This window comes from Hypanus sabinus, chromosome 6 (assembly GCF_030144855.1).
Source record: "Hypanus sabinus isolate sHypSab1 chromosome 6, sHypSab1.hap1, whole genome shotgun sequence".
Taxonomy (NCBI): Eukaryota; Metazoa; Chordata; class Chondrichthyes; order Myliobatiformes; family Dasyatidae; genus Hypanus; species Hypanus sabinus.
In genome coordinates this window covers 174982668-175009345 of record NC_082711.1, presented here as the reverse complement: position 1 = coordinate 175009345, position 26678 = coordinate 174982668, and the positions used below count along the sequence as shown (strand labels likewise).

Genomic DNA, 26678 nt, shown 5'->3' with positions numbered 1-26678 from the left:
TGGTGGACGGTTGTATGAGCAGCTGGTGCATATCACAAGTCCTGGTTATGCAACCACTGACACAGGTGGACAATCTCTGTAAAGTATCGATAACTACTGGAGTCACCCATTTTGTAAAGACATTGCCCAGAAGGGGGGAAATGGAAAACAAATTCGGTAGAAAAATTTGCTAAGAACAATCACGGTCATGGACAAACCATGATCACCTACGTCATGACTCGCCACATAATGATGATAATGATTATTATATCAGATTCTAGCTGTAATAGAGTGCATCCTGGACACCAGACTTTGGAAAAACTGCACAAATGATAGTACAGAAGCAACAACAATGTCAGGAATGTTAAGTTAGGAGCAAGTCTATTTCTTTAGAAAATTCTGTGAGGTGCCCAACTGATATTTGAGTTCACAAAACAGATCATTATAAGCAATTTACATAGTAAAGATTGTAATAAAATAAATTAAAATCAAAAAATCACGGTTAGAATTTTGTGTTCCATCCCTTCTAAGAGAGCTGACTGCGCATTTCTTTAAATCACAAATTTGGAAATACCTCATCAATTGGATCACAAATAATCTAGGTACTTAAAGGGGTTGAAAATGTTTGTGACCATAACTGCTTATGCTTCTAGAAGTTACATTCTTGTGGATCCTCACCACACACTCAGTAATGCAGACAAAAGTATGCTTTGTGATAAAGATCAACCATAATTGTGAAGCCCTTACCTAACAATGAGGAACAAACCTTGAAGCAAGTTCTGTCATTGCATGGACAGCATCATTAATTTATGTAAAAGCCAACAGCTGATTAAAATCTAAAATGGAGAATAAAATGAAGGGCAAAAATGATGCAATGTCAGCACATTGGTATGCATTGCAAAGGGGGGAACTGTGGTTAAATGATTAGTCTTGTGATAAACAGAACAAAGGAAAACCAGACCTAATTCATGACTATAAAATGTTGATGACTAAGGATACAAGTCAGAGAGAAAGAATAAGAGATCCCTCGTGTCTGAACTTGTTGGCAGATGAGAATGAGAGTTTGGAAAACTTAAACACAGCAGACCAAAATAGAGACAGCTCTAAACAAAGAAGTGAAATTCTCAACCATTCAATGTAAACCCTTATCTTTGTCATTAACATTATTGGCCCTGTGCTTTTGTTGGAAAGCTTATCTTTTTATGTTTTATGTATCAATGAGGCTAGATTTCTTTAAAACATTTTAAAATATTCAAACTTCAACTTATTCAAAATGTTAAGACTGATATCCACACACACTAATCACTATTCCATTACATTCCTGGGCTGCTCCCCAACAAAATGATTTCATTTTTGATTCAAGCCTCCATTTTGGATCATCTTATCTCAATCAACTCTTGCAGATTAAGTAAATTTATTATCCAAGTACATTTCTCTCACCATGTACTATCTTGAGATTCATTTTCTTGCAGGCACTCACAGTAGAACAAAGAAGTACAATAGAATCAATGTAAAACTATACACAAAGACTGGCAAACAATATGCAAAAGAAGGAAAACTGTGCAAGTATGAAAAAAAAAGTAAGTAACTAAATAAAAAGCAAGTGCATGAGTTGTTATAGCTGCAGGTGGTAATGGAGACAAGCTCCCACTACCTATTAAATGCTCCCAATGGCGTGCACCTCAAATAGCCTCTGATAACAAGTCCAGCTTCTGGCCTCCATGTGTGACTGAGCTACTAATCCTGGCGGAACTGTTTCTACTGACAGAAGGGGTAAAGAGGTTCCTGGCGCCTTAAAACCATTTGTTTCAGGCAAATGGAATTCGTCAACCGTGTTTGGCAGCTCATCAAGGAGAAGGAAAACTCTGATCTCAAACCTCTGCTGCCTTGCAGTTATACCCACTTATGGGGAAGGATTCAGGAGCAAACCCCAAAGCAAAAATCTGAAGCTGGAATCCCTACAAGGCAGTCTTACATTGAGTTCAATGTTGAGTGACAACTCCTGCAATGCTGCTGGAACTAAATTGTATTGGTCTATGCCATTCCTTTGGGTTCATCAGATGTGTGGAGAGGAGGGCTTGCGACATGGGCAACAGCTTGCCTAAGCTTCTACTGCCTAAGCTTGCATTTTTTTTATTAAACAAAATATATTTTATTCAAAAATAAAATATACAATAAACCATTCAATGACTTTCAATTGTTTACAGTTGTTTCCATTACTGTCTTTACATTTTCAAAATTTTCACCACCCACATGGCACTCTGTTCTTTCATATTTACATTCGGGGGTATACCCCCAACCCCCCTACCCCTCAACTCCCATGGGAGAAGCTTGCATATTGAGGCAGCTAGGACACAATACCCATGAACTCTGACTGACTGAGGTCTCAGTTTTAGACACGAGCTGTGGAGTGCTTGACGGTGAGTCCATAGGTTGTGGAGTCATTTCAGAGTTGAAGTGAGTGAAGTTATCAACACTGGTATGGAAGCCCAATGGTTCTAGAATATTAACTGTTCTTGAAACTAGTGTGTGAGACCCTAAGGCTCCTGCAACTTCTGCCCAATGGTAGTAGCAAGAAGGCAGCATGGCTAGGATAATGGGGGATCCTTGATGATGAATGCTGCTTTCTTGTAGCAACGCTCCTTGCAAATGTGCTCAATGGTGAGGAGGGCTTTGCTGTGATTGACCTACCAATTTTTGTAGACTTTTTCAGTCAAGCTCCAACTAATTTTTGCCTGTGATGGACTGAGCTGTCTTAGCACTACCTTTTTACTGAGAATGACACTAAAAATGCTACCTTTGAAATTACACTGCAAAGGCAATATCATTAAAGATGACTAAAACTGTCCCATGTCACATTTTTCAACCATTGTGATTTCAACCAGAGTCCAAATTGGATCTGCAGTAAATAAGCAGTTAAAACAAGACTCTGACCCCAACTATTTTATTACCAGAAATGAACAATCTTTGCTTCCTTTAGCTTCTTTATTCTCCTAAAATCTTCAGAACCATAACTTAACTGGTAATCTATTCTCTTTTCATGTTCTTCAGTGATCCTGTTCTGTTTTGGCTCTTCAGGTAGGATTGTGCAACCTGCCCATAATGGACAGGTGTAGCGCATGCACCAGGAAAACGAGATGGGTTTAACAGCTTTAATCAACTTCCTACTTCAAGTTAGCTTTGTATGATTCAACAACTATTGCCAAGTCACAGAATGCCATTTAGTCCATGAAAATTAAATTACAATTCTAAAAAAAGAGAGTGTCTCAGAGTAAAGGTGCAAGATGTATCAGAGGCAATCTTGAACTTCAACTAAAAGAAGGTGCAAAGAAGCAGTGATACATCAGCAAAGCAGACACTAGGAGCTTCAAGTTATTTTTATGGCCATCACTGATTTGAAGGTGCTGTATAACACCTTCCCCATTTTGAAGACCAGCAGTTTCAATGCAATTTTTTTGGACCTTAAGTTCACCCTTTCAGTGGCAACTAGTTTTTCCAGCCACAAAATATGCATGAATATATTCTGCAAATTTAAACTTTCTCTGATGACAAACTACTGTGGTCTCAAGTTCCATGGGCTTTTTCTTGTATCTTCCTCACGTGATTGCCAGCAAGCAATGGAATCACTGGCAAGGCCAAACTTGTCTTCATCCAACCACTACACGAACAATTTTCAGAGGTTCCAAACTAGAGACTGGGGAACTGAAGTGCTTTTCTGTCATTCTTAAATTATTAACCTTGCTAAAATTGACAGACCACATACTGGACATGCACTGAACTGGCTGATTTGGCTTAATCTCTGACCAGGCAATACACTTATCCATTGAGCTGCCGAATTGATACTAAGATAAGAGTAATGATTATGGGCTCAATCTAATCTTTACTTTAATAGCCAATAAAAGTGAAATTTAGGATAACAAGATTATCTGTTGAGAACAATACTCTATTTTTTTTAGCAGCACAGATGTTCAAAAAGCCAAAGCTCAAGTGGTTTATTGATAGCAAATGAACCTTCAGATACTACAGACAGCCTAGATAGTTCCAGTGAACCCAACACGCATTATTGCCAATAAAATTAATATAGTCCTTAGAAAGTAGATCATAAATTTAGATGATAAAAGTAATTGTGCAATCATCGTTAAACAACCCAACTTCATAATTTGGAAGGGACAACAATAAATTATTTATTTTGCAATGTCAAAGCTCTAGAAAGGAATCAGAAGGCATCAGCGTCTCTGTAGATCACGAGATTTAATATTAGCATGGGATGATCGCCCTTCAAAATTCATGCCTTATATATTTTTGATTATGAGAAACCAAAGGAGGACCAAAGCTCTAAAGCTCAACATTTAACTGGTTAACTGCAGTTTTAAACAAAAGAAGACATCAAGAAATTTGTTGAGAAAATAGAATGGCATTTCCCACAATCAGACAGGCATGTTAGGGCTTTAATAGCTTCTACGAATAGCATGGTGTGATATCCCAGGTTGCCTCTTTAATTTTGTACTCAGCAGAAGAATGAATATGTTTATTATATACATACAACATCAATATTAAACCATTGCCATGGCATACAGAGCAAAGCTCCTCTTGCTAGGTCATAATATACTTCAATCACAAACTCTCAGCAGCACCCATTCACATTAATCTTGGAATCCAAATTAATGGTTATATATAGACACACACTCATTAACCCTTACAAATTTCACCAACACCTTCCTATCCAAATTTATTTATTTGCTTAATGGAGACAAATGTTTCAGCTCTAATGAAACTATGAAAAGGATAAGGTATGGACAAGTTACTTTGCATTCTCTATGTGGCTCCAGTTTCCATTTTTACTTGATTTAGTTGCTCTAGCAAAAACTCTGCACAATTTCATGGACAAGACCTCATCAAATAAATAAACATGCTGACGACTTTGTGTTGACCTAAAACATAAAATGTATATTCAAAGGAAACTGATAGTGGGCTTTTATTGATCTAGTACAGTATATTTGACATGACTCAAGTTCTATTAAAGATTAAACTCCTGGCAGAAAGACAGTAAACTTTGCACTGAAAGCAAAGAGTAAAGTCTTTTAAATGAATCAACTAGCACTGCAGGTGGATTACGTCCCATGGAGGATGGAACGTTATATTCATTTTGATTAACCCTTTCTTGGGAATCTCCACCCACACAGTTTCCATTCACATAAAGCAGATGTGAAGATCAGTTGATAAATTACTCACCCTATCAAGGACACCATCTGTTCCACTATGTGCTTGCTGAACATGATAATAACAAATAATTTCTGTGGGTTTAAAACAGAAAGAACAGTTGAGAAAAAATTAATTTGGAATAGAATAGATACACAAAGAATGAAATCACTTACATGCACAGGAAGAGATCAGCCCTTTCAATTTATTCATAAAACCAACAATACAAGAGACGTGATCCGCTGATTTCAAGGACACTTTTCTTTATAAAAAAGGCATTTTCAAAACATCAAGAGAAATAGTGGAGAACAAATGTTTTTACCTTTTTTTAAAACAGAACTGCAGTTAACCGCTTAAAAATATCATTCACTTTGGTTGTTTCTTGGGCAATTGCAATTAGGCACGATAAAGACCAAGGAAGAGGCAATGGCTAGAGTGTGTGAAGTACAGAAGGAATGAGAAAAGAGTTCCACAATTTCAGACTCAAGAAATAATGCAACAAACTATAAGGCAGTATGGCATGTCTCCATTTCAATACAGCAAAGGAACAAGAGGAAGGTAACAACATTTTATCTAAAGCTTTGACAAACTTCTATGGATGTGTGGCGGAGAGTACGTTGGTTGCATTACAGCCTGGTGTGGAAACACCAGCTCCCTTGAATGTAAAATCCTACAAAAAGTACTGGATATGGCCTAGTTCATTACAGGTAAAGCCCTCTCCACCATTGAGTCCATCTATATGGACTGCTCTCACAGAAAAGTCGCATCAATCATCAAAGACCGCCACCATCCAGGCAATGCACTCTTCTCACCGTATGGTAATAATTTGGATTGCTACAATTTATGCCACAATTTCAATCTTCACCATGGATTCACACATTTATAACAAATCTTAAAAGTAAATGAGTTTCCAGGTAAAAGATGAACCTTTTGGTAAGGTCATTGCTTCATTCATTCCCTATCAAGCTCTGTACTCTCATAGTACAGGCACTCAGCTCCTCAGGACAGTGATCCATATTGCTGTGCTTATAAGGATTACAAGCTGAGAGGATCTAAATAATGATCTCCGATATAATTACATCATCTTGGAAAAAAAAGCAGGACTTGTGTAGTAGCAATAAACAAAAACATGACTATGGTGGACCTTAGTGGGTAGAGGTCAACTTTTCTTTAATAATTACTTGATTTGTTTTATTAAAAACATTTGTCATATGCTTTTGTCTCATGTATACTCCCAATCACATTTGTAAAATCCACAAAGGAAAGAAGAAGCTCAAGATATACAAGCACAGCATATGGACTAGGAAATAGATAGTAAGTAACTGAACAGGCTACAGCTGTCAGCTTAGTGGTAAGGAGGAGGAACCTGAATTTATATTGTGCCATTTATGGCATTGGGATGTCCCAAGTCATGCTAAAGTAAATCAGTCAGCAATGCACATGCCAAATCCTATGATCAGCAACAAGATGGCTTTATTTTAGAGATACTTTTTCAAAGATAAATATTAGCTTGGACACCTCAAAAAAGCCCTTGTACTTTGAAATGCAACACAGGAATTTTTATATCTATATGAGAGAAGGTTCGAATGCTCATCCAAATGATAGCAACTTCAACAATTCAACATTCCATAAGTGCAGATTAGAATGAATATGGTTTGTGGGTCCCAGCACAATCCTCATGGATTTGATTTGATGCATTTCACAGTATGCTTCAACGTTTTGTGACAAATTAAAGCTAATCTTTTAACTGGGTTTTCATTAGGTTATGCAAAGCTTGTCAGTGTATGGTAAGAGCAGAGCATGTTAAAATAAGTCTGTGCAAAGCAACTCTTGAAGTGAGTCATGCAGTGTCACTCACAGGTGTGACTTATCACTGAACTTGGGAACGCAACTGCACCAAACTATAGTCTGTGACTATCAAGTTTCATTTCACGTCCCAAATTAAATGAGACTCTCAAATGGTGAGAAGAGGGCATTGCCTGGATGGTGGGATTCTTTGAAAATTGATGCGACTTTTCTGTGACAGCACTCCACGTAGATGGTCTCAATGGCGGAGAGGGCTTTACCCGTAATGGACTGGGTCAATTCCACTACTTTTTGTAGGATTTTACATTCAAAGGAACTGGTGTTTCCATACCAGGCCGTAATACAGCCAGCATACTCTCCACGACACATCCATAGAAATTTGTCAAAGCTTTAGGTATCATGCTGTATCTCTGTAAACTTCTAAGAAAGCAAAGGCACTGCTGTGTTTTCTTCATAATGGCATTTACATGCTGGGACATGTCCTTTGAAATGATAACACCAAGGAATTTAAAGTTGGTGATCGTCTCTACTTCTGATCCCCGATGAGGACTGGTTCATGGACCTCTGATTTCCTACTCCTGAAGTCAGTAATCAGCTCCTTGGTCTTGCTGACATTGAGTGAGAGGTTGTTGTTATGGCACCTTTCATCTGGATTTTCAATCTCCCTCCAATATGCTCAGTTGTTCCCTTTTGACTTGGTCAATGATGTGGGTGTCATTAGCAAACTTAAATATGGCATTGGAGCTGTGCTTAATCTCAAGTTCCTGTCAGGCAAAAGTGAGTTCTGATAAATGATCAAAAACACAGAATAACATACAAAATGCTGGAAGAACTTAGGTAAGGAAGGGTCTTGGCCTGAAATGCCAACTCTTTATTCCTTTCCATAGATGCTGCCTGACCTGCTGAGTTCCTCCAGCATTTTGTAAGTGCTACTCAGATAAATGAACATTGCCCTGACAAGTTATTTGGTTCTCTCCCCATAAATGTTGTTTAACCAGTACTCCACGTATTTTTATTTCAGATTTACAGCATTTATTTCTGCTGGTCTACTGAGCTATCAGGCTTTTCAGTACCTAGCAGAGAGAATGTGAGCCTAGAAAAAGACTTAAGAAAATCTGTTAAGACAAACATTGCAAATTTATGGACTTATAAATTGAGGATTACATCAGCACTTGTGACCTTCTATTCTTAGAAAAACAAAAAGGATTTTGAAATTTAAAAAGAAAGCATCTCCCTATTTTTTTCCCCAAGCTTTTAAATCGTACTGTTTTAATCCTGCAACATGATCTGGATCTGCTTATGATCACCCTGGGATTTCACAATCACTTTACCACACCTTTCTGCCCCCGCAATCCAATTGAGGTTATATACCTCCTTGTAAATAAGTTTTTTTTTTAAGCAATTCACCTTTCAGAAAATATAATGCAATTTAGTCTCATGTCAAACATATAAAACACACATTTATATCAACTAATTTTACAATAACAATTTACAAACGACAGTTGGACTGTACATTGAGAGGAAGGGTTTAGAAAGATGTGGCTAAATGCAGGCAAATGAAACAAGCTTAGATAGGCATCTTTATTGGGATGGACCAGTTGGGCTAAGAACCTGTTACCGAGCTGTATAGCTCTAAGGATTCCTCAAACACACAAGTTAGCATATGATATTTTCTACTGCATATAAAGATGAGCAATCTAGGAATTTTAATTGAAATAAGACAGGTAGCCATTTTGGACACCAGCAAAGAGCAAACGTCATTGGTCTAATTGTTTCCGATAAAAGGCCTGATAGAGTGTGACTCTTGGGAGGAACAGAATCCTTTGCCAAGTTTGGAGGATTAGAAGGGATGGTAGGAGGGGGGTAAGTCATAAATGGAATGGGAGTGAGAAGCAGTTAAGTCTGGGGAAGGAGGACAATGCTGTGAGGTGATATTGATAGGCATTATAAGAGATAACAGCAGACCAAGATTAAAATAATTTTTGAAGTATATCTTTCCTTCCAGATGATTGATATGGAAAACTTTGATAATGCTTTCCCTTACTTTTGATAGGGATAATATGAAATCATGCCTCATCCCAGAAGAACACGACCTAGAAATTGCCAAAGCTTTTCACTGATTGCTTGGAGGACCAAGCAAACATTACATCTCTGGGTGTGTAAAACCCAGTCAGGTATATACCCCTACACCCCATGATCTGCAAGTAGGATACAATCTGCCAAAAGTGTAGTTGGTGGACAACAAGGAAATAATCTATCAATGCATCATTATGGGCCTCCCATTGGCTGAACCCCCCTCCAATAAAAGCAAAACATTCACATTCATTGGCAACTTTCACACTACACTTAGAATATTTCAAAATTTTAACACCAATTAAGCAGGTTTTTATTTGGAAAAAAGATAAGTATAGTCTCTTCTCTAGTGAAGCAATGTTGACTGTATATTTGTTCACAGGAAACTCCCAAAATAGAACTTTGATTAGGAGATAATGTTTTTAGTGATGTTAATTGAAACAAAAATATTGGCCAGGCAGGACACCATGGCGATCTCACGCCAATAGATCATTTATATCTACACGGGTATGTAAACAGAGCCTAATTTAGTATCCTCTAGATGAGAACACGCTAGGCCAAATGGGAGTGGAACTGTTGTAAGCCAGCTAAACTGGCCACCAACATCTAAATGAAATATAGGCTATGACCAGGCTTTTCTGGTCAATCCCAAACTAATTTTACTGCTCCACAAATGTTCAACTTCTCTCAAAACTGATAGGTTACACATTTGGTTTGCTACTGGAAGCATACATCATCATTAACAAGTGACTAGTCATATAGAAGTATAAAAAGAATGAGCATTTTTTCTGTACTTTTTAAAGTAAATTTTAAACCAAACCCTTTGACTGCCTTATTCGGTATTATTGGAGGAAAATATACTATCTTGGAGACACCTGATTTGCACATTTTGACTTTTATCTCTCTTATAGCTAGGAGGACATTGTTGCTTAGGTGGAAGGATGTTGCTCCACCTATTCATGCTCAATGGCTAAGCGATGTTAGGACATGCTTAAATTTAGAGAAGATTCATTGTTCAATTTCTGAATCTAGACAAGACTTTCTAACATTATGGGGCCTTTTTCTGAATTATTTTCAAAATCTTTGATTTATCAAGTACAGATGTTGGCTAATAATATGTTTTACCATATGATAAGGATTTTTTCCCCTTTTTTTCTTCCTTTACCAAACAGCTTTTCTTGGTAGTGGGTTTAGATTTTTTTTGTATAATAAAATTACTACTTTGCAATATTACGATTCAATTTAAATTACATGAATATGGGGTAATGCGACTATAAGTGTGATTCAAATATATTGTAATTGATATATAATATATATCCTCCTGTACACTGTATTCTTTTTTGTAGGAAATAAAAATATTGAAAAAGAAAGGAAAAAATGAGCATTTATCCAAGATATAGAGAGCTCTAGAACTAAATTCAATTTTCACAAGTGGGGATTATACAAAAGAAATTACCAAACAGAAATCTATAATGAGAAAGCTGCTTCTGGGTCTTGAGGCAGTTCAACATGTGCCCAGGCCAAGATTAACTACCTTGTTAGCCTGAGGAATGAGACTGGGCCTTTCAAATACAAAGTACTTCGAAAGACAGATCAAACAAATCAGTAAATTATATCTTCCTTACTAAACTGAAAACAGCAACGTATACAATGGATTGAGTAAGATCAATTGCGTGAGAAGTACATGGCAGTATTATGTATTATAAGAGATTAGAGAAAAAGCTAAGAGTATTCAGCGTGAGCCTCAACATGTTTGCATATTTCCAAAACTGTTAAATTATACAATACAGTAAGTTACTTTAACCCTTTAAATACTGAATTTCCAAAAATGTTCCTTCCTACAAGATATTCTCTGCTGCTTTGTGCGTTGTAGTCTCAGCATCCCAACAACATTTAACACATATTGAAGTAGGGCAAGGTTCACAATGAAATTTTAGAACCAGACAACTTGTAACTCCAATTTACTTTGTGAAAGACAAAGAAATTGTTTACATTCTATAAAACTATTCAAATGAGGAGGCGCTGATCTCTTAGAGGCTGAAATTATGGCAATAACAAAATATAATAAATGAAATCCTTGTATCCAACTTCACAAAATAGAAGATTGAAAAAGAAATCCAAAAATATTGGAAACCAAGGTGGCTTGATGAGAGAAACAAAGAACAAGCATTGAAAATAGTAATGGGATTAAAAGACAACAAATCCATCAACCGGCTCTCTCCCTACAATCCCAGAAACCAACAGCATTCATTAAACATGGTTTTCAATTCTTAAAACCACTTGATTTGACACAATCATATTAAGATTACCACATTTCATGGCACGTTAACAACTGAATATACAGTGCCAAAACTACTATGGTATTTAAAATAACTGGCTACAGTGATGAAAAGTTGTTATTGATTTACCCACAATTTCTTAGATTTTATTAATAATCCCAGTGGACCAAAGGATAGCAAATGTAATTCCACTATTCAAGAAGGGAGAGGGAATAGGACTATAGTAAGTTAATCCTGTGATCATAAAAGAGAGGAAACAAATGGTCTTTAAGCTTCCAACATGTTTTTATTAAGGTGCCACACAAGGAGTTATTTTCAGTCGGAAATTAGAAGTGGACATACAGGGATAACACAATGAACAAAGGAGAACCTACATATGGACTCAATGGATCAAACTTGCTGCAATAAAGTAGAAGCCAAATTTCTTGAATACATTTCTAGATGCTTTACTATTGCAATATATTGAGCAAAATTAGGAAAAGGGTTATTTGGCATCTTGCTTAGGGCAATAAAACAGGGCCAAGTGATAACCTTATCAGGGGGTCTTAGTAGATTATGATACAATTTCACATAGAAGAACAGTTTCAAACTCAAAGCAAGCAGAGGAAATTATGAAGGTATGAGAGTTGAATTGACTGTGGTTAATTTGGAGAATACATTGAAAAGCATGACAGTGAACATGGATAACTTCAAATAATTCATAAATTGCTAAAAATGAACCTCAAGTCATAAAAACAAAAGGAAAAGTAACTAATCTGAGGCTGATAAAATAAAATGTTTTAAATTGATGATAAAGGCTTATGAAGTTGCCAGAAACAGAAACAGATTTAACAGGCAAACACGAGGAAATTTGCAGATGCTGGAAATTCAAGCAACACACACAAAATGCTGGTGGCCTGTTGCAGATTTAACAATTGGGCACATATTAAAACTCAAAGGACCACCAAGAAACTGCATAAGAAAGGCAAGGTATAATATGAGAGTAGGCTAGCAGAAAAATGGGCTAAAAGCATTTATACATAGAGATACGTAGAGAGAGAAAATAGGGCAATAATGGGCCCCTTACAGACAGAAAATAATGCTTCCCCTCGCTGAGGAATCTTGGTCCAAAGGACACTATTTCATGATATGGGTCTGAGACGAAGAGAAACTTTGTCATTCAGAGGGTGGTGGCCAAAGGCTACATAGGTACAATGGATTTCCAAATGCAAGGGAAATCAAGGAATGTAAGGATATCAGTATCATCACTATCAGTTAAGATTCAATGTCTGTCAGCGTCATGACTCAGACTTGGTGGTTTTTTTCAAGGATAGCTTTGGGGACAGCACTATGGGACAGTTAGAGGTCAAGGGCAGGAAAGGTGTTCGGACAGTCCAGGTCGATAGGCACTGCGGTGACTAGCAACCCCCAAGACAGAGGTCTGTATGTTCAGGAGTCACATGGGCCAGTGACACCCCCCACCCACTTAGGCTACAGAATCAAAAATCCATTTGAGCCTGGAAGTCATGGCCCAAGGGGCTCTGCGGTCAAAGGTTACTGAATCTGGATGTCAGGTTAGTTGAGGCTTGAAGGTCAAACGTGTGATTGGCGAATCCTGGGATTGAGACCCAAAAGTCAAAACAGTTGTTTGTAATTGTGTTGAGCATTATGGGCATGCTATGTTGGCACTGGAATGTGTGGCGACACTGGCGGGCTTCCCCCAGCACATCCTTGGGAGTGTTTCAATGCATTTCACTGAATGATGTACATACATGTGATAAATAAATCTGAATATGAATCTCTCCAATCCTCCCTTTCCCTCAGCTGGTCCATTCCATTAAATATTTTGCTTTACTCATCTTTTAACAACCAACTCCTAGTTTCCTTTCCAAGTATAATCTAACAAAAGAAGGCTTGAGAATAAAATGAAAATAAAGATTTATTTAGACTGAATTTTTTACCTATGCTTCTTCAAATACAACATCTTACTACAAGATGGTCTCCCTTATTCCTATCATTAGTTGGTCGGATTAATGCTATTAAAATGATGATTTTACCGAAATTTTTATATTTATTTCAAGCCTTACCAATTTTTATTCCTAAATCCTTTTTTGACAACATTGATTCAAAAATTTCCTCATTTGTGTGGCAAAATAAAAACCCCAGGTTAAGTAAAAGGCAATTACAAAAATCTAAAAAAGATGGTGGTTTAGCTTTGCCTAACTTTAGATTTTATTATTGGGCGAATAATATTCATAACCTAACGTATTGGAAATTAGATTTGGACTCATTATTGTGTCCGCAGTGGGTAAATTTGGAATGCAATGAGGTAAAGGGATATTCTTTATTCTCTGTTCTTGGTTCTTCTCTTCCTGCTGATTTAGTTAAATTCAATAAACAGTTATCTAATCCTGTTATTAAACACACATTACGAATTTGGTTTCAATTTTGGAAATTTTTTACTCTGAAAAACTTTGTGCTTGATAGCCCTATTTTATTTAATTTTTTCTTTAAACCTTCCTTGACAGATCAAGCCTTTAGCATATGGAAAAGGAAAGGTATAAAATGTTTTCGTGACCTTTTTTTTGAAGGTACTTTGATGTCTTTTGACCAACTTTCCAATAAATTTAAATTACCTAAATCTAATTTCTTCAGATATTTACAAATCAGAAATTTTTTACATAAAGTTTTACCATCTTTTCCCAACTCAACTTCAACGGATTTCTCAGATTTGATTTTTACCTTAAATCCTTGTCAGAAGGGATTAGTTGCTTTTATTTACAACATGATTATGAAGATACAACCAGAGATGTCTGATAGAATTAAACAACAATGGGAAAAAGAACTTCGATACAATATACCAACAGATAAATGGGAAAAAATTTTACAAATGGTTAATTCTTCTTCTATATGTGCTAAACATGCTTTAATACAATTTAAAATTGTACATAGAGCTTATATGTCTAAAGATAAACTTGCTCGAATTTATTCTCATATTAATCCTCAATGTGACAGATGTCATTCAGAAGTGGCTTCACTGACCCACATGTTTTGGTCATGTCCCACTTTACATAACTATTGGAAGGACATAATCGTTACCATTTCTTCAATTTGGAACATCGATTTACAACCTAACTTTATTATTGCAATCTTTGGTATACCAAATGAGGATGGTAATCAGTTTTCTCCTTCAATCAGACGAATGATTGCTTTTGTAACATTAATGGCAAGAAGGTCTATATTACAAAATTGGAAAGAAGTAAACCCTCCTACCACGTCTCAGTGGCTTTTTCAAACTATTTCTTATCTGAGTTTGGAAAAAATTAGAAGCACTATTTTTGACTCGTCAATTAAATTTGAAGAAACTTGGGGACCGTTCATTCGACATTTTCATATGAATTAATTTGGCCTTTCCCAGACCTTCCCTCTGTTTATTCTTGTTCAGGTATGGAGTTCCGGAGTTCTTTGACACTATCATATACTTATAAACTGTTATTATTGCCCATGTTAGTTTTAGTTTAGTGTTTGTTTCATATATATATTTTCTTTCACACATCTCTAATTTTTTTTTCTTTTTCTTTTGATGATTAGTTTTGTTTTTTTTCGTATATAATTATATAGACTTGATTGATTAATGTACTTTTTTGTTGTTGATGTTTAATAGGATATTATTATCCTATTATCAATGTAATCTTAAGTCTATTGTATTCATAACCTATTTATTATTATGTTATGTTTTTTTATATTTATATGAAACTCAATAAAAAGATTGAAAAAGAAAGAAAAGAGAATAAAATGAAAATCGTTACCCAAGATAAATCAATGAGCCAAACAGAGGTAGATAAGGTAATGTAAAAAGGTTCAATGACAAATAATTCCTCGTATTTTGTTTCAAATTTCCACGGCATGTTTAATGGCATTGTATTTTGTATTGTGTCAATTTAATGCCAAGCTTAATGGCATACATGATACAAAACAAAAATCAACATTTCCACCAAGGTAAAGAACATTATGTTTTGTTTTGATCATCAACAAACTGCTCAGATGAACCATCAGTGAAAAATGTACAACAATCAACCCCACAGCTAGGTAGCATCTCAGAATAATTACATTTAGGTGCTGCTAGGCTCAATACTTGCCTGGATGTGCATTTTAATGATAGCTTTTCCAATAAGAGTTGCACCGAAAAAGGTCCAGAATGGAACAAGGAAGTGTCCACATGTTATGCCAGCCAGGTCAAAGAGGGGATTGGGAATCTACAACACATCAAGGATGACACTTAAAGAGCATAAAGGGAAGTCATATGGAGGAAACATTATACCACAATAAAACATGAATAAAGGTGTAGGTATAATAAAGCTAATATGCATCTTGCAAACAGGTAATGATGCTTCTAACTCAATTCTGATTTCTCTCTTATGTAGCCACTGGGTTTATTTTTTCCTTCTGTTAAAAGTATGGATAAACAGAGTCAGAAAGCAATTCACAAAGATATTGATCAGCTGTCAGATGCTGAAAGTGGATTAAATTATATTCAAATGTGATACCTTTCTCTAAGTAATCTTTTTCAGCTCCTCATTGTGTTTCCATTAATGAGGCTATAACTCTGTATTGAAGGGAATATTTTTATTTTAAAGTTGCATTACAACTACAATACCCTTTTCTATAATTTGTAAAACAGCAATGTCTGTGTAAATTTACTTTTGGGAAAACAACCCCGCAAAACCTCAAGATGCACAATAGTTTGAATTAGGAAATCCATGATGAAAGAAACCAGCTGACATGGTTTAAAAAAAAGATAAATTAAAAAAATGAAAGAATGCTTTACAACCACACACCTCCCCAAGCAGAGAGAAAAATCAGCAGGCAGAAAACTCTTCAAATGCATAATGAGAAGGCCATTATCAATTCATGGAAGAGTCTCACTCCAGGATTTCAAGATAACGCATACTAACATTAAAGTGGTTTACTGGGAGAACTTGGCAAAGTTGAAGGTGGCATCCGACAAAATGGGACATAAAACAAAATCCCTGTGTGGCTGTTCATCTTTTAAAGGCAGGTAGTTTTCCCAGTTGTCATTCTTCCTCTGCCAACATTTAACACAGCAAATCAAATCATCATTCATTTCAATCTTGTTTGTGGAATGTTATACACAAAATGTCTACCGACTACAAGAATGTGCAATGCACTTCAGCGGCCTTTTTATCAACTATCTCCTGTACCTAATAAAGTAGTTGCTGAGTTACATTTGTGGTCTTCTGCTGCTGTAGTCCATCCACTTCAAGGTCTGACATGTTGTGCATTCAGAGATGCTCTTTTGCATACCACTGTTGCAACCTCTGGTTACTTGAATTACTGTTGCCTTCCTGTCAGCTTGAACCTGTTTGGCCATTCTCCTCTGACCTCTCATTAACAAGACATTTCCAACCACAGAATCGCTACTCACTGGATTTTTTTTTAATTGGACCATTATCTGTCAACTCAAGATTGTTGAGTGTGAAGATTCTAGGAGATCAGTTACTGAGATACTCAAACCACCCCATCTGTCACCAGCAATCATTTCATGGTCCAAGTCACTTAGATTACATTTCTTCCCCATTCTGATGTTTGGTTTGAACAACAATTGACCTTCTTACTATGTCTGAATGCTTTTCTGCATTCAGTTCCTGCCACATAATTGGCTGATTAGATATTTGCATTACAAGCAGGTGCACCTAATAAAATGGCCAGGAGTCCATCTGCAGTATTTGACATTCCAAGACAAGATTTAAAGATCATACTCAATAAATAAATGTACATTCCTTCTTTCACTGGAGACACTGATTTTTATCCCCATCAATGCACTAAACCAGATTTATTAATTTTCATCTGCTACTTACTGAAGCACAAGCCAAGATGCCAAAGAAACCAACTCTTTGCACCAAGTTCTGAACAGCCATCCTGGCTCTGGTGGGAAGACCCTAATGAGAGAAAAAAAATCTTCAGTAAGGTACAAAATCCAAAAACAGCTAGCTTTAATGTTTTAAAGCTTTTATTCAAGTAAATATGAGTTGGGCACCTGTTGCTTAAGCCTGTCTCACCATTTGATATGATTACCCCCTATGATTGTCTCATTGTCAATACTGATTGCTTTGTACTTAAAGATCAGTCACTTTAACAATAATTTATTGTAACACTTTTGCCAAATATTGACACTAGTTTAATGGAGACACAAGAGACTACAGATGCTGGAAGCTGGAGCAAAATATAATCTGTTGGCAGAACTCTGAGGGTCAAGCAGAATCTGCACAGACAAAGGGATGTCTGATGTTTCAGGCTGAGATCCTGTATCAGGACTGAGAACAGAAGAGGATGATAGCTAGCATTTAGAAGTGAGAGGGAGAAGATTAGTTTTATTTGCCGCATATACTTCAAAACACATTGTGAAATCAAATCAGCAAGAGTTGTGCTGGATCATGCTTCTCGTGTCAACATAACATGGCCACCACTTACAAACCCTAACCATTCTTCTTTAGAACGTGGGAGGAAACAGTAGCATCGAGAGAAAACCAATGCAGTCACGGAGAGAACATACAAACATTTTGCAAACAGCACCGGGGAGGGCTGAGGTGGAGGCTGGTAAGAGATAACTAGAAACTTAATTAAAAAATATTAGGCAGATGGAACCAGACTGGGGGGGGGGGGAGAGGGGGAGGCAGGAGGGCTGGAGAATGATAGGCAGACCAGATAAGGAAGGGAGAAGGGCAGATAGAATCAGGTAACCAAGTGGATAGGAAAGATGAACCTAGTGAGAAGCAACCCAGGAACCCAGGCAGATAACTATGAGGGTGATTAGCAGATAGAATCAGGTGAGGGAGGGTGATGAGTTCAAATGGAACATGATGGGGGGGTGTGGAAAAGGTCAGTCAGTTGTCAAAAAGAAACAGGAAGTGTAGAAAGTTGCCAGGATTTCAGAAAGAAGGCAAGTCAATTGAATAAATACTGTAGTAGTGATATGTAAAGCTAAACTAAGATTGTAACCTCTTCCTCTGCCCCTCCCCCTCAACCTGTAGATTACAGAACTGAATGAGACAAGCTTTGGGTCCTGGAAGGCAATGTAATGCGTCTAATCACAGTAGCAAATATGGGGAGTGTACAATAGCATTTTACCCTAGTAACTCTTCTTTAAACACAATAAAAATTTGTAGGTTACTAATATAATCTGTTTGATTAATCACAAGGGATTCATCTCAAGATCCCTCTGCTCTCTGCAATTATTTCAAGGGCCTTTGTAGAATTAAAATTACCTTCCTTTCCCCTTTGAACATGGTCTAGGATATTTAATTTGAATTTAGCAACATGGTAAATTAGTCTACAGTCACAGGTACCAAAGTACATGTGTCAGCAAACTAACAGGGTGTCATGGTAGAGTGGAGGTTAGCATGTTCCAGAGTTCGATTCTGGTGCCATTCTGTAAGGATTCTATACGTCTACCCCATGGAATATGTGGGGTTTTCCTGGGTCCTCCGGTTTCCTTCCACGTGACCGTGAGAATAGGAATAGAATGAGATGGAGGATAAATGTATGGCTGAGAGATTGGAGCAGTGGGTAGGGATTCAGATTTCTAGATCATTGGGACTTCTTTTGGGGCAGGTGTGACCTGTACAAAAAGGCCGGGTTGCATTTGAATCCCAGGGGGACCAATATCCTGGCAGGGAGGTTTGCTAGGGCTACTTGGGAGAGTTTAAACTAGAATTGTTGGGAGGGGATGTAAGAGACTGGGGAAGTGGAGGTTGGCTCACAAACAGAGAAACCTTGTAGATGGTGCGAGAGGGAGAATAGGCAGGTGTTAGAGAATGGACGCGCTCAACCCGAAGGTTCGAGATGTCTCTATTTTAACGCAAGAAGTGTTGTGAACAAAGCGGATGAGCTTACAGCGTGGATCAGTATTTGGAGATATGATGTAGTAGCCATTACAAAGACTTGGATAGCTCAGGGACAGGAATGGTTACTTCAAGTGCCGGGTTTTAGATGTTTCAGAAAGGACAGGGAGGGAGACAAAAGAGGTGGTGGTGTGGCACTGTTGATCAGCGATAGTGTCACAGCTGCAGAAAAGGTGGACGCCATGGAGGGATTGTCTACAGAGTCTCTGTGAGTGGAGGTTAGGAAAAGGAAGGGGTCAATAACTTTACTGGGTGTTTTTTTTATATAGGTCACCCCATAGTAACAGGGATATCGAGGAGCAGATAGGGAAACAAATCTTGGAATCAAACAATATGTAGATAAGCCTACAAGAGGAGAAGCTGTACTTGATTTGGTATTGGGAAATGAACCTGGTCACGTGTCAGATCTCTCAGGGAGAGCACTTTGGAGATAGTGATCATAATTCTATTTCCTTTACAATATCATTGGAGAGAGATAGGAACAGAGAAGCCAGAAAAGCATTTAATTGGAGGAAGGGGAATTGTGAGGCTATAGGGCAGGAAATTTGAAGCTTAAATTGGAAACAGATGTTCTCAGGGAAAAGTGCAGAAGAAATGTGGCAAATGTTCAGGGGATATTTGTGTGGAGTTCTGCACAGGTATGTTCCAATGAGACAGGAAAGTTATGGTAGGGTACAGGAACCGTGGTGTACAAAGGCTGTAATAAGTTTAGTCAAGAAGAAAAGCTTACAAAAGGTTCAGAGAGCTAGATAATGTTAGAGATCTAGAAGATTATAAGGCTACTAGGAAGGAGCTTAAGAAGGAAATTAGGAGAGCCAGAGGGGCCATGAGAAGGCCTTGGTGGGCAGAATTAAGGAAAACCCCAAGGCATTCTACAAGTATGTGCAGAGCAAGAGGATAAGATGTGAAAGAATAGGACCTATCAAGTGTGACAATGGGAAAGCGTGTATGGAACCACAGGAAATAGCAGAGGTACTTAATGAATACTTTACTTTAGTATTCACTATGGAAAAGGATCTTGGTGATTGTAGTGATGACTTGCAGCAGACTGAAGCTGGAGCTTTTGGAAAGCATCTAGTTGGATAAATCGCCGGGACCAGATGAGATGTATCCCAGGCTATTGTGGGAGGTGAGGGAGGAGATTGCTAAGCCTCTGGTGATGATCTTTGCATCATCAATGGGGACGGGAGAGGTTCCAGAGGATTGGAGAGTTGCAGATGTTGTTCCTTTATTCAAGAAAGGGAGTAGAGATAGCCCAGGAAATTATAGACCAGTGAGTCTTACCTCAGTGGTTGGTAAGTTGATGGAGAAGATCCCAAGAGGCAGGATTTATGAACATTTGGAGAGGTATAATATAATTAGGAGTAGTCAGCATGGCTTTGTCAAGGGCAGGTTGTGCCTTATGAGCCTGAATGAATTTTTTGAGGATGTGACTAAAAAACATTGATGAAGGAAGAGCAGTAGATGTAGTGCATATGGATTTCAGCAAGGCATTTGATAAGGTACCCAATGCAAGGCTTATTGAGAAAGTAAGGAGGCATGGGATCCAAGGGGACATTGCTTTGTGGATCCAGAACTGGCTTGCCTGCAGAAGGCAAGGAGTGGTTGTAGACGGGTCATATTCTGCATGGAGGTCGGTCACCAGTGGAGTGCCTCAGGGATCTGTTCTGGGACCCTTACTCTTTGTGATTTTTATAAATGACCTGAATGAGGAAGTGGAGAGATGGGTTAGTAAGTTTGCTAATGACACAAAGGTTGGAGGTGTTGTGAATAGTGAGGAGGGCTGTCAGAAGTTGCAGTGGGACATTGATAGGATGCAAAATCGGGCTGAGAAGTGGCAGGTGGAGTTCAACCCAGTTAAGTGTAGAGTGGTTCATTTTGGTAGGTCAAATATGATAGCAGAATCGTATTAACGGTAAAACTCTTGGCAGTGTGGAGGATCAGAGGGATCTTGGGATCCGAGTCCATAGGACACTCAAAGCAACTGTGCAGGTTGACTCTGTGGTTAAGAAGGCATATGGTGTATTGGCCTTCATCAATCATAGAACTGAATTTAGGAGCCAAGAGGTAATGTTACAGCTATATAGGACCCTGGACAGACCCCACTCGGAGTACTGTGCTCAGTTCTGGTCGCCTCACTACAGGAAGTATGTGGAAGACATAGAAAGGGTGCAGAGGAGATTTACAAGGATGTTGCCTGGATTGGGGAGCATGCCCTGAGAACAGGTTGAGTGAACTCGGCCTTTTCTCCTTGGTGCGACAAAGAATGAGAGATGACCTGATAGAAGTGTACAAGATGATGGGAGGCACTGATCGTGTGGATAGTCAGAGGCTTTTTCCCAGGGCTGAAATGGTTGCCACAAGAGGACACAGGTTTGAGGTGCTGGGGAGTAGGTACACAGGAAATATCAGGGGTAAGTTTTTTACTCAAAGAGTGGTGAGCACGTGGAATGGGATGCCGGTGGTGGAGGCACATACGATAGGGTCTTTTAAGAGACTTTTGGATAAGTACATGGAGCTTAGTAAAATAGAGGGCTATAGGTGAGCTTAGTAATTTCTATAGGGACAGGTTTGGCACAACTTTGTGGGCCGAAGGGCCTGTATCATGCAGTAGGTTTTCTATGATTCTATTCCAAAGACATAGTGGGTAGGTAAATTAGTCGCTTTAAATTGTCCCATAATTGGGTTAGGGTTAATTGAGTTTATGGGGGTTGCTGGGACAATGTGGTTTGAGGGGCTCAATCCACACTATATTGCTAAACGAGTGCAGTGAAAAACAGTTTTGCACGACATCGACACAGATCATTTCATTCCAACAGTGCACTGAAATAATAAAAGGAAAAACAATAACAGAATGCAGAATAAAGTGCTATGGTTACAGAAGAAGTGCAGTACAGACAAGTCATAAGGTGCAAGGCCATAATGAGGTAGACTGTGAGGTCAAGTGTCCATCTTTTCAAAAGCTCTATAACAGCAGGATAAAATCTGTCCTTAAACGTGGTTAGGGTTAAGTGCTTTCAGACTTTTATTCTTGGTGTGGGTGGGGAAGGAAGGAGAATAGAGAATGTCTGAAATTCGTGGTCTTTAATATGTTGACTGCTTTACTGAGCCGGGAGGAACTGACCATGGAGGAGAGCCTAAGTAATGTGATGAACTGCATCCACAACACTCTGCAATTTGTTGTTACACAGCAGTTGCCATACCAAGTTATGATGAACCCAAATAGGATGTTTTCTCTGGTGCATTGATAAAAATTGATGGGATTCAGAGGGACATGCCAAATTTATTTAGCTTCCTGAGGAAGTAGAGGAATTGTGTGCACTGTTTTGGTGATGGCATCTATGCGGTTGGACAGGACAGGGTACTGGTGATGTTCACTGCAGCTCAACACTGTTGACATCAGTATCATTAATAGTGCATATGCACTGCCTCCTTTCCTGAAGACAATTGCCAGATCTTTTGTTTTACTGACATTGAGATAAAGATTGTTGCCATAACAACATGCCACTAGGCTCTTCCCTGTACTCTAACTCCTATTATTTGAGCCTTAGCTCAATGGTGGCATCATCTGCAAACTTGTAGATGGTGGTAGAGCAGATCTGACCACTCAGTCATAAGTAAATAGAGAATAGAGTAGGGGGCTGAGATAATCACAGTGAGAATATTGCTGCTTATCCTTACTGACTGCAGTCTGTAGGTCAGGAAGTCAAAGATCCTGTTGCAAAGTCCCACATCCAGAAATCTGGCACTGAGTTAGCTTGGAATTATAGCACTGAAAAAGTTTTGGTACTAAAATATTCGTATTAAAGTATTGAACAGTATTTTGCAGCTGACCCTTGTTTACAATATTCTCACCAGTGAAAACATCTCAACAGCCCATTTAAAACTTTACAAGTTTGAATAAAGTCACTTTTACTCTCCTAATTTCCAAGGAGTATTGCCCACCTGGATGAATTCAATGCCAGAATTTAACCAATATAAATGGCAGTTGTTCAGTTTATAAACAACCATCTACACCTCTCATAATCTGCAGTTTCATTTGCCATAAGGAAGCATATTCAGTGCATAAACCTAATTTAGGACCATTTACAGAAATTACTTGAGTTTAGCAAATGACCTTCAGGATTTCACTTTGCACCGAAAGAGAACATAAAACTCCACCCTAGTCGTGGTCACTAAAACCAAATTTACTAATCTAAAATTCAACAGATGTAAGGCGCTACAGCCTGTAAACTTTGCTGAGTCATCGTTTAACTGGATAATTAAATCATGTTGCTAGAACAGATACAAGAACCTAACCCTCTATTATCTCACCCTCTGAGCATTCTTGTCTTCCTCACTGGATGAGGTTTATTGAGAATCATATTGCAAATGAGACTACTCTCTCAAAGTAATGTAACATTAAAGTTGCTTCTCACGAAGTTTTGGGAATCTGATGCAGCAAATTTCACAGTCTCTCCATCACAAAATCTGCGCCTACCCCCATTTTGTAGTAGTGGAACATACTTGCGCAAGAACCTGTATGCTATGCGCTTATCATGTTTTCAAATGTACTTAGGTAATGGAAAATTACTTTATGACTGCCAGTAAAAACGAGATCACTATATTCAAGTGAAGCAGCTCAGCTACCTCATCTTTGACCATATTCGAGATTTCAATTTGAAGGTCATCTAAGCTTGCTGAAACGAGCAGAACTGTCTCACTTCCATTGTCTAGAGTCTAAAATTATCTTCAGCTGCAAATCTTTGTTCAAGCAGGTGTTCAGTTGCAATTGCAAAGCTGAACCTAGGATTATTTTTTTCTGCACCTTTCTAGCTTTCAAAATACAGGTGTTTCACATCTATGTTCTTTCTTCCTTATCCAAATTTTTTCAAAGGATTTCTCCATACTCTTCTATGACCCAAGAGTAGCACACTCTTAGCAAAGCCAAAGGGACCACTGAGCAGTCAAATTCTTTGCCTCGAAGGGCCCCTTAAAATTACTAAACCTGGATGATGACACACAATGTAGTTCATTAAAGTCCAGGCAACTAATGTGAGGAAAAAATTAAATTGCTCAAACTGTACAGAATTCTCCATCATGAGTTCAAATTAAGTAACAGCACAGGCAGGAACCAGGATCTCACTGCTTCACACTGGGAAAATTTAGAGCAGTAACTGTTCACCATTTTGTGTATCTAAATACCCAACATTTACCAGAATTAAGAATGTGCATATTTTTAATGTAGGAAAATTTTAAAGGAATGGAAATCAATATACTTCTGTAAGTTCTCAGTTCTTCGAAGTGTGTAGTTGACTATATAGACTAAGACCCTAACTTGGGCTCAGTTAGTACGCAGCTGGTATCCAAGTCAGAGTTGTACAGCACGAAACAGGCCCTATGGTCCACCACGTCCATACTGACATTTTTGCCATTGACAACAATTCTATATGCTTGTACTAGGTTCATATTCTTCCACGCCTTGCCTGTCTAAGTGTTTCATAAATATGATTGCACCTGACTTCACCACCTCTTCTGGCAGAGTATCAACCACTCTTGTGTAAAAAATACTTTCCCTTAAATCTTCTTTTCAACTTTCTCTCACATTAAGCCAATGCCTTCTTGTTTTTAATTCACTACCATGGAAAAAAGTTCTAATCGTTCGCCCCAAGTCTCTTAATATACCTTTACCAGTTCAGTCATCTTCACTCCAGAGAAACTCAATCTATCCAGTCACTCCCATTATTATAATCTCCCAATCCTGGTCACATGCTGGCAAATCTTTCCACACACTCTCATGTACAACCACATCCTTCCTGTAGTGTGACAAAAGAACCACACACAATACTTCCAAGTGCAATCTAACCAGAGCTTTGAAAATGTGCAACCTAACATCTGAGCTTTAATATTCTCTACTCTATCCTCTGAAGGCAGGCATGCCAAATGCTTTTACCATGTTATCTGCCCATATTGCCACTTTCAGGGCACTATGACTTGAATCACAATGTCATCCTGTTCATTAGCATTCCTTAGTGCCCTATTATTTACTGCTCCTACTTGACATCCCAATTGTGGTAAAAACAGAATAATCTTTATTATGTTTAAAAAATAGGGTCAGATTGCTGCTCCTAATACTATCCAGTGTCTTCAGTGCCACTGGGTATGAATAAGAAAGAGCTATTCTTTACCACATTGTAATAATTTCATAGTATCAAAGTTATTAAGAATAGGGAAGGTGACCCCAGGGGATTGCAAATTGGAACACAACCATATCCATGTACGTAATAAACCACACCTTAAGAAATGATTGTACCAAAGGATTAGCGGGGAAGGAAGGTTGGCATGGGTAAATTCCTTCTGTGGTCGCTCATCAGCCTTTGCAGAAAGTCAATAACAGGGGAATTTGATTTAATAAATCTAAGGTACCAAATTTTATGACACAAGGATTCAAGTCTTAATCATTTCTTTTCAATTTCTTTGATTTTGCCTCCTCACTTAACATTGTTAGGAATCAGAGTGCAACCTAGAGATGTAGTCCCGGCTTCTGCCGATCATCTTTGTCACCTCTCAGTTTGGACAACTCATTAGCAATGCAATAATAATCACTAACTCTTCATATCCCTCCAGTAAAATGCCTGATGGAAATTGTGTTTGATGAATGTTTCAGAGTATTGTTTTGACGTAATTAAAGAGGTTTTTAAAAAGTAGGGCAGGGGAATTTGTCAATATGGACCCTAGCAGGGCCTTTGACTTTCAAGTCCCATACAGCAAGCAGGTCTAGAAAGTTAGGTCTCATGAAATCTAGGGAGAGCCAGCTAGGTGGATTCTAAATTGGTTCAAAGATGGGGAACAGAGGGTGATGGTTGATTCTTGTTTCTTGGAATGAAGACTGGTGACAAGTGGTGTCACAAGGATTAGTGTTAATACTCATTATTGTCATAAATAATTCAAATGTGGCCACACAAGGCTTTATCAGGAAGTTTGCAGAAAATGCTATCTTACAAGTGCTACGGATAGTGAAGATTACTGAGAATTACAGGGGGATCTTGATCATTTATGGAAGTGGCAATTAAATTTCAAATCAAATTAGTGTGAGATGATGTATTTTAGGAAGTCAAAAAAAGCATAGGACTTAATATTATGAATGTAGGGCAATAATGAGTATAATTGAACAATAAGATTTAGGAGTTTATTGAAAGCAGAGTCACAGGAAGACAGTGAAGAGAGCATTTAGGAAACTGAGTAAAGGAGGTGGGACAACATGCTGTAGTTGTACAAGTTGTTGGTGAGGCCACACTTGTAGTGTCATGTATGGTTTTGGTCATTCTGTTATAGGAAAGATATAGTTAAACTGGAAAGAATGCAAACACTTACAAGGATGTTGCCAGGACTAGAGGGCTTGAGTTATAGGGAGAGAATGGCCAGGCTTGGTTGTTATTCTTTGGAACATAGGAAAGTATGG

At 38.0% G+C, this 26678-nt stretch overlaps 1 protein-coding gene across 5 annotated transcripts in view; it reads right to left on the bottom strand.

Annotated features, from left to right (window-relative positions):
- vmp1 (vacuole membrane protein 1) overlaps positions 1–26678 on the bottom strand; it is a 200091-nt gene that overhangs the window by 12630 nt on the left and 160783 nt on the right. For 4 of the 5 annotated variants that reach the window (XM_059973627.1, XM_059973628.1, XM_059973624.1 and 1 more), the window contains 3 exons: positions 17195–17275; positions 15455–15571; positions 5212–5273 (listed from right to left, as the gene is read on the bottom strand). In XM_059973627.1, coding sequence (XP_059829610.1) covers positions 5212–5273; positions 15455–15571; positions 17195–17275 — 260 coding nt within the window. The remainder of the gene's footprint in view (positions 1–5211; positions 5274–15454; positions 15572–17194; positions 17276–26678) is intronic. The other variant, XM_059973629.1, reaches the window with a different exon arrangement.